Source organism: Leptodactylus fuscus, chromosome 11 (assembly GCF_031893055.1).
Source record: "Leptodactylus fuscus isolate aLepFus1 chromosome 11, aLepFus1.hap2, whole genome shotgun sequence".
NCBI lineage: Eukaryota > Metazoa > Chordata > Amphibia > Anura > Leptodactylidae > Leptodactylus > Leptodactylus fuscus.
This window is the reverse complement of record NC_134275.1, coordinates 4,769,626-4,788,342: the sequence shown is the minus strand read 5'-3', so window position 1 is coordinate 4,788,342 and position 18,717 is coordinate 4,769,626. Positions and strand designations below refer to the sequence as shown.

The 18,717-nt window shown below is 44.7% G+C and overlaps 1 protein-coding gene across 1 annotated transcript; it reads left to right on the top strand.

Annotated features, from left to right (window-relative positions):
- The first annotated feature begins 8,069 nt into the window (after positions 1-8,069).
- Positions 8,070-16,744, top strand: LHFPL1 (LHFPL tetraspan subfamily member 1). Its single transcript, XM_075259050.1, has 3 exons — positions 8,070-8,625; positions 12,903-13,001; positions 16,599-16,744. Exons 1-3 carry the CDS (start codon positions 8,241-8,243, stop codon positions 16,715-16,717), a joined length of 603 nt encoding a protein of 200 aa, XP_075115151.1. The 5' UTR covers positions 8,070-8,240; the 3' UTR covers positions 16,718-16,744.
- The last annotated feature ends 1,973 nt before the right edge of the window (positions 16,745-18,717 follow it).

Genomic DNA, 18,717 nt, shown 5'->3' with positions numbered 1-18,717 from the left:
CTCACCCAGCTTTCCTAGCGTCCTGAATGACAAATATACTTTGCTTTACATCAATACACCCGTTCTCACTGGATAATCAGAGCTTTTTGCCGTTCAGTACTTACAAAAGCTGGGTGAGAACCCCCCGTGGAAGCAGTTACCTCATCCATATTAGTCGTCATGCAGCTTTTCTATTGCCCTGAATGGCATCTCTACATTAATAACAGAGACACACTTTCCCTATCACTGTATAATTAGACCCTTCTACCATTCAGGACTCCGGGAAAGCTGGATGACACCCAATATGGTATCAATCACTACTCACAAGGGCTCAACCTAGCTTTTCTAGAGTCCTGAATAGCAAAATAAGAGATACAACAATGTATAGCAATGGTGGCTTTCCATTCAGTAATCTAGAAAAGCTGGGTGGACGGGGTGTTACAGTTTGTCATTCAGATATTGTATAGGCTATAAGGACACCGGAGCGTCACAGATGTCTCCAAGGGCTGAGACTCCTTCATCGCTATAGAGTCAGCCTCGTCTCTACTACTGCAGACCTGGACAATACGTCCCAATCTGCCCACACACAGCAGTGATCTGTTTCTTCTAATCTCCTGGGGGCTCCATTCAGTCCTCATCACCCATCTTGCTATGACCTAGGACCTCTCCCACTGTTTAAATCACTCCGCCTGCATTTACCACACAAACAGTGGTGTAACTAGGAATGGTGGGACCCCACGGTGAATTTTTCACATGGGCCCCCCGCAAGAGGGGGAATGGGGGTGCAAGATGTGTGCAAGCAAGGGAGAGGAATGGGAGTGCAAGCTGTGTGTGAGCAAGGGAGGGGAATGGGGGTGCAAGCTGTGTGTGAGCAAGGGAGGGGAATGGGGGTGCAAGCTGTGTGTGAGCAAGGGAGGGGAATGGGGGTGCAAGCTGTGTGTGAGCAAGGGAGGGGAATGGGGGTGCAAGCTGTGTGCGAGCAAGGGAGGGGAATGGGGTGCAAGATGTGTGCAAGCAAGGGAGGGGAATGGGGGTGCAGAATGTGTGCAAGCAAAGGGAGGGGAATGGGGGTGCAAGATGTGTGCAAGCAAAGGGAGGGGAATGGGGGTGCAAGATGTGTGCGAGCAAGGGAGGGGAATGGGGGTGCAAGATGTGTGCGAGCAAGGGAGGGGAATGGGGGTGCAAGCTGTGTGCGAGCAAGGGAGGGGAATGGGGGTGCAAGCTGTGTGCAAGCAAGGGAGGGGAATGGGGGTGCAGAATGTGTGCAAGCAAAGGGAGGGGAATGGGGGTGCAAGATGTGTGCGAGCAAGGGAGGGGAATGGGGGTGCAAGCTGTGTGCGAGCAAGGGAGGGGAATGGGGTGCAAGATGTGTGCGAGCACGGGAGGGGAATGGCGGTGCAAGCTGTGTGCAAGCAAAGGGAGGGGAATGGGGGTGCAAGATGTGTGCGAGCAAGAGGGTGATGTGGAGGGGGGTACCACTAGGATAGACACTAGCACAAGGTATCAGGGCTTGAGGACAGCGGACAGGGGATAGAAGTTTCTCCCGCCCGCTGTCATCCCGCCACGGAGGAGACTGTGTACCCCCCTACACCTGGCTCTGACCAACCCCACCAGCCAGTACTAAAGCCTTCTCCACACCATCCTGGAGGGCCGCCTGCAAGTTATTAAGGCCGATAGGGTTCAAATGAACCCCATCGGGGAGCAGAAGGTCTTTATTATCGCCCTCCAACTCCATATGCCGCACCGACACTCCTCCCAGGGACCGAACATGCTTAGAAATACCCCAATTTTTTTTAATACCCACCGCATCCATCCCGTGAAGGTCGGCCGTGGATACCAGATTGTGCGCCCATTTGGTGATGCAGGCAGATGAACTTTGGGACATTCTTGGGCAGGTAAAAGCTTGATGATGAGATGACTCAAGACTTGACCTGCGCTTGTGCAGATATTGTGCATGAATATTGCAGAGCCGCCGTGAAGGATCCGGTACCTCCTGGGACTTTTCCGGTTTTCTTTAACTCATTTGCCAACCACTCCACAGCTGTTTGCAGGGCTGTCGAAGGAGCTGCTTGGATAAATATGCCCACAGCCATTTCTTGTTGACATACACTTGCACAGATCTGAGCCAACTCGAAATTGCCATTGCCTTACTGTAGCTCGCGTTCCGACCCATTAATTTTATGCCTTGACTAAATAAAAGCACACCGATGTAACTGCTGGCGTGCGCCGCAACTCTATTACTATTTGTAGAAGATGTCTTTGGATGTGCATGCCATAAAAGTCTAATGCAGGTGTAACTGTTAGACTGCGTATTTGGGATATTGTGTTGTGTTAAGATGTACGCCATTATTAGATTGGAACGCCATTGTATTTAGAGGCACTGCCCGGTCACAGAATCTGACAGAGACAATGATTTGTTTCTTGGCGCACTGTCTGCACGAGATTCATGCAGGCAGTGCGCGGCAAGCACATGGACCCCATTATAGTCTATGGGGTCCGTGTGCTTAACTGCACAGTTCTTGCATTAGCGTTGGTATTCCGTTTTTGGAATCCTCATGTGGACGGAAACCAAACTCTAATGTGACCCGGCCCCTAGACCTCGGCAGCTAGTCGTGACATCATGGCTGCAACCAAATAAGCAGAAAACCAGTGGGGACACCCAGCGCACAACCATGTTGCATCGACTGGAGCTTTATCAGGTTAAGTCAGGTTTTTATTTTTTTTGCATTTCTTCTCCTTGGATAAATTTCCAATCTTGGACAACCCTTTTAATGCATTTAGTAGTACGAAAACAAACGGTCTCGCCAAAGTGATTGGAGATGCCATGAAAATGTTGATGACAATGTAAATGCGCAATAATTCTAATGTAACGTAGAAGTGCTGGCACTGAGTAATAAACAGGGCGCTACAAATCCGGCCGTACTAAAACGAAGAGAACGAAGCGGATGAATTCACCAATACCAGTATAACCATATAAGACGTAAACTTATTACACCGAGACAGCAACGCAGATCACAACAAGAAGCGCCACGCCAAGTCCCCGCTGTACTGGTTTTAGTTTTTGGCACTTTCTCCTTGGTTTTTAGCAACTGTTGTTGTGATGTGTCGTTTCTGTGTAAGTGCACACTTGGTATTCTCTATTCTGTTTATAGGCTATACCTCTGCTCTTTGTATGTCCTTGTAATACGCAATAATTTACGTGGTTTTAGTAACAATTCACTATGATGCAATATCCTATTAGTATATGGGTATACAAGCACGACATGATCTGTGAATCTCCTGGCACACAAGGGATTATCCATACTGTGAAATAGCGCAGGCGCGCACATCGAGCTTACCGTCCTCCAGCCTATTAGGTAAAATACGGAGATTTCCCAAGAGAATGTTAATAAACAGCAGACATTTGTATTCCGATGTATAAGTGCTTTATATATAATGTAACATATCTCACCAGGCAAGGAAACCTTAAAGGGCTCACTGCATCGGCGTAACTAGGAATGGCGCGGCCCCTGGCTCACTGCTAATCTCTGGATGGGGGACGACGTGGAAATCTAGGAAATGGGAATAGAAAATATTGATAGTGACGAAAAATTCTACCGCGGCTTCCTCCTGCTCCAGCTATCGGCGAACCATCAGGATCATGACAAGATGGTGAGATTGTGACATTGATCTGAGATAACACATCGATGGTCTGTCCCGTGCACAGTCCCTGTTATGGTGCTGGATCCATTAGACGGAGGGGTCAGTCCTACAGCAAATCAATGAGACAGGCACATGAGGTTTCCAGAAATTGCGCCATTCCACTTGACCGATCCGCTTGTGTCTAGTCTTGTAGCTCAATCCCCTTGAAGTCAATGAGACTAGACGCGGTTTATGGACAAGGTTGTGTTTTGTATCGGTGCACTGCAGGCTTAAGCAGGTTGCACATGACTATATACTAACCAAATGCTGTAAATGAGCGGAACGCGGATGTTCCCCGTGTCCCACTCGTGCACTTACTTGAACGGCCCCTTTATTCAATAAATGGGAGCCAAGGAAACAGGTCCGCAAAATCGGACAGCAATATAGGACCTGTACCATATTTTGCATCCCGGATTGTCGGCCCGCACGTGTGACCATGTAATAGCATAGAACGCCTTCTTATGTGTCACTGTGGTCTACACCAAACCAACAAACCCTGACCTATAGATCGCCTATCCCTAGGGATTTTTTTCAAGCTATGGCCATCCATTGATCACTGGACCAGTTTCCATTTGCTAAAGGGTTTTTCTTTAGGAGACCATCCCTTTAATTGAAAACGAACCTACACAATAACTGAAGGAAGAGCGGCCACCCAGTCCCAATTGATTTCCATCCCCTATTAATAATACATTCTCGTAGTAAATCGCCTGGTATCAATGTGTTAACGCGTCCGTTCCTGCAGAACTCTCCGATTCGCCCTCATTTCAATACATTTAAATGGTCTGGAAAATCTTCTAATCTGGCATCTCCCCAAAATCGAGGGGATTACTGTATGCCCACACCGAACATCTCCAAGTGGAAAAAGACGCCTTCTTAAAATTGCAAATCTTTCAGCAAAACCAAAGCAAGAGCCATTTAAGAGAGTAAAATCTGTCTGTCACGAGGATGAGGATAAATCTTCTCCGCTCCCTCTCAAGCCCTATGAAATATTAAGGAGCTCTTTAAACTTCTTAGCCTTTATGACAATAGTTGTTTGCTCAGATCTAAAATAGATCCTCATCCTCCGCCATTAGCGCCACCAATCAATAGCTAGAACATAAAGCGTATTCCGAGCTCTCAGACACAGGACGGAATCTAAGCCCTGCTTAAAGGGCAGGTCCTGGCAATTGCAAGCTCCTTTCATCCAGGACAATAAAATGCAAGTTATAATGTTTGGAATCATGGGATATCTGTAACTATGATAGACACAATGTATCGATGTAGCAGAGTGAACCCAAACGTTTACAATTGGCATGATATCTTATAGAAGACAATGGAAAACATGTTTCATAGTTTATTTTGTTGTTTTCTATGATAAGATACGTTTCTCCAGTTCCGGACCATCCATAGACTTGTATACGTTCGGTCAGTCCACTGTTGCAAAGACGTGCCCTTATTTGTTTATTCAGGAGTATCAATGACCTCTCCTTAGGTTACATCATCAATAACAGATCAGTGGAGGTCTGATCCCCTGCCGGTACCCCAGCGACTCATCTGTCTGCAGAACAGCGCCGTACACTGTGTAGTGGCCGGGAAAGGTACTGCAAATTCAGACTCATTAACTTGAATTAGACTGAGCTTTCAGTCAGGGGTGTAGTTATAGGGGTGCAATGGGTGCAGTTGCTAGTGGACCCTGCCCAGGGCTGCTTTTACCATAGGTGCAATCGTGGGGGCCGCCCTGGATTGAGCAGGACTGTCCCACATATTGGGTGCTGTCCCACTGTTTTGGCAGTGATTTCAATTCTGTGACAGATAGAGGTTGATTGCAATAGTGGAGTTATCAGCATGTCTGTGGCAACGAGCTTCGGTGAGCTTCTATTGACTGAAGGGGGGCAAGGGAAATAAAATTCTGGGGGGCCCACTTTCAAAAAATTTGCACAAAGCCTGGGGGGCCGTGCCTCTGCAAAATAAAATATAAACCTATTCTAAATGGCGCAGCCTAGGAATGGACCCCCATTACAGATTTGAGACCGGGGCCCAGGAGATTTACGTTCCACTTCTGTGCTAGTTCATGCACACGGCTGCCACTGCAAACAGGTGATCGTGGGGGGTTGTGTGGGTCGGATCTGCTATTGATATTATGAATAATTTATTCCCGGACAGCTCTTTTCTTAGTTTTATTTACAAGCTGGTAGTTGCAGCAGCGAATCTCTCCTCTTATCCCTGCGATCCCCCCGGGGACTGTCAGAGGCTCCTTCCTAAATCATATTTGTAGGTTATTGGATTCTGTCCTAATAAACTCCACCTCTCTCTGTATAAGGTGAATCGACTTCTCCCGGAAAACTCGCCAGAAGATCCTGAAGTGTTCAGGACGCCGTCTGTGGGGTAAGAGCCTTCCTTCACATTCATTCCTTCTACGCTGATCGCATAATTGTAGCAAAGATAGAAGATTAACTCTTTGTTGCCTGCACCGGTAATCTGCACGGTCTTACGGTTGCAACGTGTTCTATCCTGCGGAACAGGATTTACGGAAATTTAATTTAAGAATCTATTTATTCCTCTGCATCATAGGCTTATACCGAATACTCAGCAGTTATTCTGGGTTATGCCGTATTCATGCCCACGAGGAGCAACGGGTTAAAACCGAAATTAACTAATGGATTCCGAAGAATTTTACAAGTGGCTTAAATGCTCCTTTAATGTTTGCTCAATGAACTAAATCTTATTTTAATGGCTTAAAATCATTAGGATTCTCAGTTGTGTTCTTAGCTCTGCTATGATAATTGTTATTTTATTAGCATCGCATCGCGCCATATAAATGTGAGTTCGGTGGTGCGGACGCTTCTGCAAGGCTCTTTAAAGATACATGCATTACTACCGGACTGTTCTAGGCTTGCACATATATTAATATCTCTACCTGGTAGGAAGGACATTACTGTGGTTCTTATTATTTAGCATCGTGCAATGGCGGGCGCAGAGGATTTAAGCGATATTCTATTTTACAGCCACTTTTCTGATATTAAGGAGTCGCCTGAGTACAGTAGCAATCCCCTATTAAAGTGCATTTATGGTAATGGCTCCATTTACAGCAGGTGGGATCCCATAATAATCCTGCGGCGCTGTAGGAAGTTCAGATGGGAGTCATTTTGATAGTAATTGCACAATTCCATAATACGGTGACCTCAAAGCAAGAATCTACTTACGGTATAGGCGGGATGCAAAAGTTAGTCTTATTAGTCGGCGCTTATATACTGGTAGTCAGGGGCACGGAGAGAGCCAACGGGGCACAATGATGGGGTCCAAAGTTTTGCAGTCACTACTGGGCGCAGGACCACGAGGCGGTCCCATATTAAATATACCATTATTCTAAATGGTACAAGGTACATAGGGGAATCCTTATAGACTTGGCCGAGGATTTCCAAGCTATATGTCTGCTTATTACCCTTCCTGCTCACCCATACAAGGGAGAGGTGACCTAAACCTCTGAATAAGTTTCTTTCCTTGCAGTAACATCTCAATGTGACCGAGTATAAAGGAAGACTTGTACATAAGAGGTGTGTGCTAATGTATTCTGCTATTACCACACCTCAGCCCGACCCAGGTGTGGTAATAGGTTTCCTGACAGTTCCCAGAGCTCCTTGTTTGTAAGTCCTGTGTATAGGAACACATTACCAGACAGGAAACTATTAGGATTCCTGAGCTTTGCATTTGCAAATATACCTTTAGGCCGCGGTCGTCCCACGTTGGGGAAAGGCAGCGTTTTTGGCTGTTGCAGAAACACACTGCAATGGACTTATATGGACTAGGCAAAAATGAGAAGCGCTGAAAAGTAGAGAGATGTGCAAGTGTTTTTGCAAAGGTTTTTTGTTGCTTTTTTTTTTGCTTTTTTGCTTTGCTTTTTTGCTTAGAGTGAATTGTCTGGGCTTCCTGGCAATAAGGGCTTTGGGCTGCCCAGGGACACATCTGGAGAGCCACATGTTTGAGCTAACGGGTTTTACATTGTAACATTGCAGATCATTTCTTACTTTTGTAATTCCTTAAAGATTTTCTTCAATTACATTCTGATCCTTCATAATCACTGCAATAGGAAGTAAAGTAGAGTTAAGTTTTGCAAGCTGCACAATAAGTAGCAATTCCCGGCGGAGTATAGGAGTATATATAGTGCTGTATAGGAGTATGCCTGGTCTTATAGACGCTGCACCTGCAGCCAAGGCTCCTTCTGTGACTAAGCAGTAATTGAAGCCATTGTCCTTCTATTTCCCCTAAACAGGGAGAGTCTTGTAGTGGTGACAATAGAAGACATTATAGGAGAAGCTTTACTACCGGAGATTCTGAGAGGGAGCTGAAGTGGCAGCTATCAGCCAAAGAAGACTATTCCGACTCAAGGTGATGTCTCTGTTACCTGCAGAATCTTTAAGACCTGGCATTAAGATCAAGAAGCAAAAAAGAAGAAGAGAGATCAGAGCCTAAAATGGTTGTGTAACCCAAGGAACAAGCAAAGACAAATGACGACAGATCAAGTTCTCCAACAATGCCAACCCTTGTTCTATGAATTGGAAATCTAAAACTAACACGAAAAAAGCAGCAAGATACAGATGTGAATGATGGCGAGCAGCCTGACATTACTGGGTGCCCTCTGGGCGCTTCTGTCGTTCTTATCAGCGGCTGCCAGCTGCACCAGTTTCTTCATGCCTTATTGGTTGTATGGCTTCCAAATGGGGAAACCAGTTTCCTTCAGCACCTTCCGCCGATGTACTTACCCTGCTCAGGGCGACGAGAAGAACTTAGTAATGGTGGAGGAATGCGGGCGATATGCCACCTTTAGCGCCATCCCGAGTCTGTCCTGGCAGATCTGCACCCTGGTGACCGGCATTGGTTGTGCTTTGCTCCTTTTAGTGTCTTTAGCTGCGGTTCTTGGCTGTTGTATCGGCGACCTCATCTCCAGAATGACCGGTCGAATCCAAGGCGCTACACAGTTCATTGGAGGTAAGAAAATACCTGTAATGTCTGTGTCATGGGTAGAATCCTCTAGTATCCTGGACGCTGGGAAAGTGTCATGTTTTTGGCTGTTTTTGCAGGTAAAATTAACATGCACAGTTTTTCAAAAACTTTATTGTAAGTCTGAGGCCACACGTTGTGGAAATGCAACTTTTTTGTTGGAGATTTTGTTTTTTGCAGCATTTTTTTTGCCACAGTTTTGCAATTTGCTATGTGTGGCCTTAACCTCAATGTGTATGTCTGAATATCATGATTAATATTTCTCCAGTATATGTATATATCCTATATTATAGGGCTAGGTATAAGCTTAGTATATGGATATGAGTGGACATGACACCCACCAATACAATAATCACATATAAATAGTCAGAACCAGATACTAAAAACTGACACTATCTTATGTATCGGGGTCCGGTCAATCGAGACCCCAACATGTAAAGTCATAACATAATGATTAATGGTAGAGGAAATGTTCTGCCTATGGATTTACAGTACATGGCTCTGGAGGACTTAACTCTAACACAACAAATCTGTCTGGGGAATCCCACATGATAGGGAAGGACTACTAGATCAGAGGGACCCCTGCCAATCCTACCATCAGAGGTCCCATTTCCCTCGTATTAATGGAATGGCAGGTTGCACATGTGGGTTGCTCAGTTCTTTGGGGTGGCCATAGGTAGCCTAGTGCTGTTCTTGGCTTCTCTTTGGCAGTTCCAAATGGAGCTGCACTGCACATGTGCGACCTTCCTCTGCATTCATACGAGGGACGTTGGACCTCCATTGTCATTATCAGTAGTGGTCCCTGCAGTCAGACTCCCACTGACCTCATGTTCATTTCCAATCCCTTGGATAGAAATAACTGTATTTTGCGACTTGGTGCCCCAGCCTAAAGGGGTTGACTATTTTTAGAGAAACCTGGTGACTTTCTTCCAAAAACAGCTCCATACATGTCCACAGGTTGTGTTTGGTATTACATCCCAAACTCATTAATATCATCGGTGTGGAGTTTCAAATCCAAACACAACCCATGGATGGATAGGACGCCATTTTGGAAAAATAAAAAAATTTGCTATATTTTTGTAATCCTGGAATCTTCCTTAGGCCGAGGCCCCCACATGATGGAAACGTAGATTTTTTGTTGAGGGTTTTTTGAGCCAAAGCCAGGAGTGGATTGAGCAGTAGATAGAAGTATAAGCTCTTCCTATATATTTCCCATTCCCTTCCTTCCCATTTTCGCAACGTGGGTCCTCAGCTTTAGGGTTAAGGCCACTCATTGGGAAAAAGTTTACTTTTTTGTTGCAAATTTTGCTGCATTTATTTAGAAAAATCCAAGTGACTGCAAAAGGAATAGGAAGTTCTTATAGATTTCTGTTCTACCCAATCCACTCCTGGCTTCGGCTCAAAAAAACGCAACAAAATCTGCAACAAAAAACATAAACCCCCTCAAAGCCTGGACAATTTGCCTTGTATGATCTTGCGGTTTTAAGATAATTGTCTGATTTTCTACGTATGCCGCTGGTTTGTTGGCGTCACCCAGTCCTGGCCGACCACTGCCACGTCCACTGCTCCGCCATGACAGTCCTTTGCAGACAAATCTCTATTCTATTCCCAGGTAATGACTCTGAATCCCCGACAATATAGAATTAGTTACGGATTCCACAAGCTGCAACTAAACTAGGTCACGTAAGAAACAGGTCTGGGAGCAATACTATCTCCGAGGTATCTTGGCATGAACTGAGTCTCTCTGTACTTGGATTACCTTTGTCATTGTGCCGGTGTATTGTGGAATTTCAAAAGAGGACACAGAAAACGGGGAACGTCTTGAATAGATTGTTCTGGCTCTTAAATGAACATTTCCATGTCAAACTTATTTCTGATACATCTTCTTACAGCTTTGTGTCTGATTTTGAGACTTTTCCACCTTGATATCGGTACAAACAGATGACATTTCTCTCCCATTGGTTTCAATAAGAATCGGCCGGACTTTGCTCATCACTCTTCTCTGTAGTTACATGAGAATAACATGTCCTGCGCGATCCTGATGCGGAAGAAGTGCTGACAATCCTATTGAAGGGAATGGGAGTCTGAAAAGTTTTTATGGAAAATTTCTGCCTATTTGCAGAATCCTGGGGCGCGTCTTATAGTCAGATACCTGGATGGTGGACCCCGGTCAATGGACATTTACTAAAAGTAGTGGAGTACCCTGCACTATTGCCCTTGGCAGCCCATCAGGGTAAAAACTGGTGACAACTTATGGTTTAGGAGTAGAAATCTGATCAGTTTTTCCATCAGTTGTAATAACGAAGGCCTTGTTCATATCTGCATGGGGACGCCCCCTGAACGGACTACCAAATTTGCAAGCGGTGTGCAGTGAAAGCACATGGACCTCATAGACTATAACGGGGTCCGTGTGCTTGCTGCAAAATCTCCGCAGGGAACATGCAGACAGAGAAGTACTTCACAATCTACTTTCCTGTCCGCATGATTTGCGCGGCAAGCACACGGACCCCATTATAGTTTATGGGGTCTGTGTGCTTTCACTGCACAACGCTTGCAAATGCATTCAGTTGTCCGTTCAGGGGGGTCCCCATATGGATTACCAAACGCAGAAGTGAACCAAGGGTAAGGGACAAGAAAAACTGATACCGATACTACGGATAGACGTGAAGTATATATATATATATATATATATATATATATATATATATATATATATATATACTCTTGTAAGGATATTTCTTGAGCATTATTTAACCATTTAGAGGGTGCACGTCTAAGTCCCCGCTGCATTCACTACAGAGTCTTGTTCTGCTTCGTCTTGTCTCCTTTCAGATGTTGCAGGTGCAGCGGATAATAACACCACATTACAGGCTAATAACCTTGTACTTTAGGTCTAACAGTTTTAATCTCTCTGAATGTCACTCATTAAAATAAAATAGTCATCCAGCCTTGGCGGAGGCCTCATTACAGGAGCTTTGAAGCCTCTAAATGCAATTCCAAAGACATATATTTATATCCCACGGTAGCTTCACGTTATTCCCAGGCAGACATTTCCTTAATTCACTTGTAAAATATTTGGAATAAAATCCAGATGAGATAATTTTATAACAACGGCATTCACATTTCTGCAAGCTTCAGAGCAGAACTCTTAATGTGGTCTTTGCAAAATCTATTGAATTACTTATTTATTGCTGAGCCTGGGTTACAGCCGGTGTTATAGTGCAGAGCTGCATTCACTATTCTGCAATCTTTCAGATTCAGTAAGGGGGATTTACTAGGAACCCTGTTTTTTTTTTTTTTGAGCCATGGATAGGTGATTGGTCCTACACCTGGAACCTGCACTGATCAGGGCGATGGAAGCAATAGCAATGGATGAATCCAGGAAACAACTTTGTTCCTATCCTAGTAACCAGATCTGTCTACTGTATGATGGCAGCACCGGTGTAATGCACCTCTATGCCGATTTCTTGAATTGCACATTCCAGTGAGCGCCCTCTATTGGTTTGTAACACTGAGGCAGCAGCTGACTTCCTAATTACATCATGGAAGACAGATTTGCATATTCTTCCCATATTTCTTGAATAGTAACAGACCTGCTTCTGGCTCCATCCATTGCTGTAACTTTCGGCACCTGGATGGATTGATAGTAGCGGGTGCAGGTGTCAGACCCCGATACAGTGACCTGTCCTGTGCATAGGTCAGTATGAACAACTTCTTGATGGCCAAGAAAACTCCCATTTGGAGACTCTGTTGCCCCCCAAAAAAACATTTTTTCGCCCTGTGGCTTAATTTTAATAGAAGGGAGATTTGACAGATCCCATAGAGGTCAATGGGATCCATCAGGCACCATGGGAGTCTGCTGTTTTAGCTGTCCGTATGTCCGTTGTTCTGATCCTCCGATGGTGAACGTAGTGTTAGTTTGATACTATAATAAAAGTCAAGGAAATCAGAAGGCCTGTGTCCTGTGTCAGGCCTGTGTCCAGCTCTAGATCTGTCCGCCATGCATTGATACGAATACTGAAAGGTGAATGAATCAGGTACCTTCTCTAGAGCCGGCCTCTACCTGCAATGCGATGCCCTCGTTCCTATTTAATATGTATATTCTATATTTCTATTCCATTGCTCATTGCTCGTGACTCCCTATTTCCAGAATATTCTGCATAAATGTAGCCGTGTAATTGGTTGTAATGAATGGCGCACATTGCGGTGCCGATCACGCTGAGTAAACAAACATGTCTTTTTTGTCTCTGTGTGAATCTCTGTAGGACTCCTCATTAGCTCCGGATGTGCCCTGTATCCATTGGGGTGGAACAGCCCTGAAATCCAGCAGGCGTGTGGCAATGCGTCCAGTCAGTTCCAATTAGGTAACAAGTGACTCACAATGGCGGACGGCGGCCTGGTAGAGAGTGTCTGAGAGGCGCTAGCTGTGCATCTGCCGAAAACTCATTATGGCCAGGAGGGATTGAAATCAATACCGCGGTCTTTTCATGTGCGCAGCGCCGGATACACAATATACTTACATTGCTCTAAAACACGGTTAACTCATTCACTGCATAGAGACATTTTACTGGGATTGTCACCTAGGTTGGACACGTGGCCCATTAAGCCGGATTAGCTGGCGGTTCATTGGCGGGAACCTATGACAATGCGGTGGAAACATCATGGACGTGCAGAGGGAACTAATAGTACTAATCTCGTGCGGGCAGTGCGCGGCAAGCACATGGATCCCATTATAGTCTATGGGGTCCGTGTGCTTAACTGCACAGCGCTTGCATTTGCATTGGTATTCCAATCCAGGGGGGGGGGGGTCCTTATGCGGACTCCTTTCAGATGGAAGCCGAATTCTAATGTGAACCGGCCCTTAGATTGCACAGCCCATATAGATGAGTGCAGCTTCCATTCAGACAGGGAAACTGAACAAGGGACCTCCATTCTTGTGATCCTGGAGTTTTCGGCAAGTCCCATTCCTGTCCTCATCATGGTCACTACTAACATTTGAGTTACTATAGTAGGCAGGTGTAAAGAAACTTGTTTGCAAGTGCAACTTTAGTTGCAGATCAGGGAGGTTCTTGCACCCATGTCTGAATGGAGTTGAGGTATAGTGAGTGCTTGGCTATCTCTGGAAGACCCAGAAAAGAATGGCGGAGTAATGCATCTGCCCAACCTCAGTTCCAACAAGTCAAGGGAGCAAGACACCCCCATTCTTATAATCAGTGGGGCTGCCCATAGTTAAGCCTAATGCACAAGACTGGGATTGCAGACTGAGGCTCTTCCAATGGGGAGTCCAATGCATCATTCCAGTCCCATTATTATAGAGCAGGCCCTATCCCGGAACAGAACTCCCATTGAAGCCGATGGGGGATGGATGGCAGTGGGAGGTCATCTGAGCGTTCTCTGAGTGTATTCTGCCATAAAATGACTCCCGTCCCCTTGGCCTGCACTATTGTTCATCTATATTAGGCCCTACTCCTCCAGTGGCCCGTACCTTATCTCCTACACTTTGGATAGGGTATAGGTTGCATGTATACCCTACTCACCCAAGTACTGCTCTGAACTATATGCGAGTGCCCACGTATGGGTGGGGAAGAGTATCCAGGACATGGTGACATTTTATATTGAAGCCACCCAGTGCCCAGATGATGGCCATGGGCTCCGATATCCCCGGGGGGTGCTGCAGGCGAAATGTAGTATACATGGATATATTACAAGGATCGGTCATTTATGTCAGGGACACAATTATTTTTGTTCTGTGATCTGGATAATAGTCTTGGTCTTGAGCAGATTTTCCTCCTCCATGATGTCCATGTGCCCCATGCTAAAGGATTTGTGATGGTGATATAAACCCCTACATTGAAAACCAATAATAATGAGATTGCGCCAACACTTCTGCTATCCTACATCTACAAAGCAGTGCTAGGAGGAATAAACTGCTGTTCTCAGAGATAACCATTATACATATCCAAACCCTTGTTACATGCAGAATCAGTGCAGTAATATATGCGGCAGCGACTCTGAATCACAGGTGGAGCAGAAGACAATTGCAAATCATTAAAAATGAATGTGCTGTTAGCAGGCAGGTCCATTATCCCCGTCCCCTGAAACACATTAAACCTCATCTGCATAACTAGTGAGGAGCCTGGAACACTCTGGACCTTGTAAATGGCCCCTCCGGGACGACGTACTGATGTAATTCCAAGCTCAAACGCCTCCTGCTCTTACCGATTTCCCCGGGTTCCTGTACCTGTAAAGCACAGCTTCAGATATTTACTCATTTACAATGCAGTTAAATCAGTTTGTTTGCAAAGTCGGATGTTGCAATGAATCTGCTAAACACTGAAGTAGTAATGATATCTGGGATGTTCTAGGAAATGTGCGATACACTTAGCATAATTCATTTGCTCAAATATACCACGGATCTCTTCTTTGAAGAGGTCTCAGCATTAGAGTAAGCTCTGTGGCCTCTTCACTGCTTATCTAGTGCAGCAATCCAACACAATCCACTAAATGAGACTTTATTATTAACAATATCAATATGTAGCAATGGTTCACAGCAGGATGCAGACAGGCCCGAGCGGTAGATGGTAGAGCAGGTGCATATGAAATACAAGGCACCTACCATCTCATGGACTGCACATGTGTGAGCGGAGGTTTCATCACCATTATTCATCTGTACATCCTCTGCTCACGTGGACCTGTCTGCCTCCTGCCGTGAGCCATTGCTTCTTCTAATATCAGGTAATGTGGCCTCACCTCTCGTATGATTAACATTAACACAACTTTTATTAGCACATAAATAACACATTACCAATGACAAGTATGGTGTCCCTTTTGATATAAAGCCTGGGACGCATATCATTCACCGCGCTAGTTCTCCATTATTCATATCACCTCTCTTAGGCGCTCATCAATCTGCTTTGGGTATTGCAAGTTTTTCCAAGACTATTTCTTCATCATCTCATCCTGATCTACTCTTGATTTATTATACGGTCCCTGTATTAATATTCAGATGAACCAGAAATCTGGGGAAATGCGTCGGGCCGTGGGAATGAATGGCTGGACCTCTGTAATGGAGCAGTATGGGCTGTGATATATTAGATGTGAACGGAACATTTATATTTCCCAATATCTGAGATAAATATTTCATTCTCTGCTGTAGCCATGTGGCTGATGCCATAAATACGGACTGACTGTATTGTCCTATTGGATATTGGGTTATATATATCATTAGTGTCTTTGGAGGAACGTTGGCCTCGATGGGTATTGGACTATATTGTTATGGGGCGAGTCTTGTCTACTTAGTGGCTGGATATATTCCCAATGGGATAGTCATGGTCCTATAGGGAATACTTGGATATACCTTCTCTTGTCTAGTAACATAGTTGTGCCCCATCACAGGGTATTTGCACCGTTATTGAGCCTTATTGGTGGTTTGATACATATTGTATCATTGTAATAATAAAAGTTTTAGATTTAGGAGTCACTGATTCATTCAAGTAAGTTTTTTCCAACATGGGGACCCTTGACGTAGGTTGCAAGCTTGCATATCTACTAACATTTCAGGGTTTTGGCAGGATACAGACAATGCCTCTTATGTTGGTTGAGGGAAAATAGGCTGCCATTATTGGTGCCATTAATAATCTGTAAGCCAGCACTGGGCACTTGACATTATCATGTCACCTCTGCCTTATATAAGCATTGTCTGCATGCATTTGGAATACTAGGTATCTACCCCGGTCATTGTAGGTATGTGAGCGGATATTCATGAATGTGTGGGCCTGTCTGCCACCTGCCGTGAGCCATTGCCTTGTTGTAAATTGTATATTGGCTGTTCTTGGTATTACAGTTCGGCTCTATTGACCTACTCACCTGAGCACCCCATCTAATATTGATGATCGATCCTAAGACGGACTTGTGTCTTTATAGTAATACTAAGTAATATTGTTTTCTCAAATTCTGCCTAGGTACCTGCAAGATTGGCTGGGCCTATTACTGCACCGGTGGCGGAGCAGCAGTCGCCATGCTCATCTGTACATGGTTGTCTTGTTTTGCCGGAAAGAAGAGCAAGACATCCCCTTATTGACAATGGACTCTTACTCTTTCCTCTCATTGCAACCTCTGCTAACATGGAGGATAGAGAACACTACAAGCCCCTTACCAAGAAGAAGCTGTATATATGAAAATACAGGGATGGCGACTGATACGTGGAAACACGAACGTAAAGGCCATATAGTCAGACAGGTCTCAATGCTGTCCATACCAGTGCAAGAAACAACCATACACTCATATAAACCGTAATGATAATGCAATAATGCACAGGATAGCGGTGAAGAGCTTTCCTTCTATTAGGCGATGAGTCTGTTGCTGAAAAATCGATATATTCAATGATATAGAGAAGCGGCAGCAGTGGTCAGGGGAATGGCGGAGACTCTCTAGTGGGATCCATTACCTAGAGGGAATAGTGCGCCAAAGTGCCGGCTACAGGGTGAAGTAGTTGTCAAAATCAATCACGGCTTTAATTTTCCAAAGGGAGAATGTCATTGTAGATCAAGAGAAACTTCTCCACCTTTACCTTACTGTATACACCTTATACCTTAGGTAGCCATTGATGTATCTGTATACTATACCTGCATATCTTCTACCCTCCCTCCTTTGTACATTTTCTATTGCCATGCTTGCTAAGTAAAATGTATTCCTGGTGTAATGTAAGACCTGTGCTGTGCCTCCCCTTACAGACTTACAGCATGCAGTGCAAAGCACCTTCCTAAGTATCTGCAGCTGCATCTCCCTCCTGCCCAACCAACAGGACAAAATGAGAGCCTTAACTTCTTGTATACTCTTGTATATCTTTTTTATAGGTTTAGATTTATTTGTTCACACATTTCTATGGAAGGTATATAAAGAACCTTGACAGTCCTGTGATGGGGAAAAAAAAAATCTGCCGTAATTGTCTATTGCCTATTGTTATAGCATGCAATAATTACCGGAATGTACATAGTACAGATTAATAAAAGGGTAAGGAAAACACAACGGATTGTCAATTCCCTGTCTGTCTATTATTTGTAAAGGATGAAATCTAACATGTTCTAGACATTATGACATCACCAAGATAAGACACATTCACCCTCTGGTTGTTAGTCCTCGTCTTTACATGCCTGGGGGTAGTAAAACACGTAGAATGTTACAATGTTACAAATAAAGTGGGATTTGATTCTAATTTTTGTTTCTAATTTGTTTATGGTAAAGGAAATACAATTTACTAATATCCTCATCGTTACAATGTTGCCAATTCCTTTATTAGATTAGTGTAGGCGACCCCTATCTGCACAGCAGATGCATTTATGCGCGTTTATTGTCACGTTTTTTTACGCAGGAAAGCAGGAATCACAATACAGAAATCAGTGATCGTCTTCTCTAGGTTTTCTTCTTTCTCTAATGCGAGTGCACATGAGCCAGGAAAGATATCAGCAAAGATCTTAGAGAAGGAATTGTTGCCACCCTTCAATTCGAGAAGGTTTATAACCACAGGACCGGAGCATCTTGCAGGCATTGAGACGAATGCGTAAAGCTTGGGTCATACAATGATCCCAAACAACCATCAAGTCGGCCACACATCTGCTAAAGGAATCAAGGATGCCTGGAGGTCTAGGGCTTATTTGATCTCCTTTCTAATTTCCCAGGGGTCTGTCTCTCCTAAATCTATTAACCCCTGCCCTCTGGTGAGCTGGAATGTGAAGATTTAATATACACACACTTCCACTGTCAGAAAGGAGAAAATGCATCCTTTTGTGAAAAATTTTGCAGTTGCTCAGCAGGACTCTAGGTCCATTTTCTGACCGATGCTGAAAGAATGGACGCCGATGAGTTGTGCAATAACTATATGCTCAGCTTGATGTAATAGTACGGCGCAGAACGGGAACAGGTTAAAGGGCTAGTACAGGAAGCGGCCGATTGTCCATTCGTCACATGGCAAGGCCGCAGCTCTGTCCCATTAAAATGAAAGAGACTGAGCTGCAGCGTGACCATGTGACCAACAGCCCTTTAAGTCTGCCCTAGTAGTTGGGACTTTTGAGCAGTTGCTGT

What these genes read in the sequence shown, in the direction of transcription:
- LHFPL1 (XM_075259050.1), top strand. Translation starts at nt 8,241, where the DNA reads ATGATGGCGAGCAGCCTGACATTACTGGGTGCCCTCTGGGCGCTTCTG. An exon ending in CGCTACACAGTTCATTGGAG is followed by an intron (nt 8,626 to 12,902) that starts GTAAGAAAATAC and finishes GAATCTCTGTAG; the next exon opens with GACTCCTCATTAGCTCCGGA. An exon ending in GTCCAGTCAGTTCCAATTAG is followed by an intron (nt 13,002 to 16,598) that starts GTAACAAGTGAC and finishes AATTCTGCCTAG; the next exon opens with GTACCTGCAAGATTGGCTGG.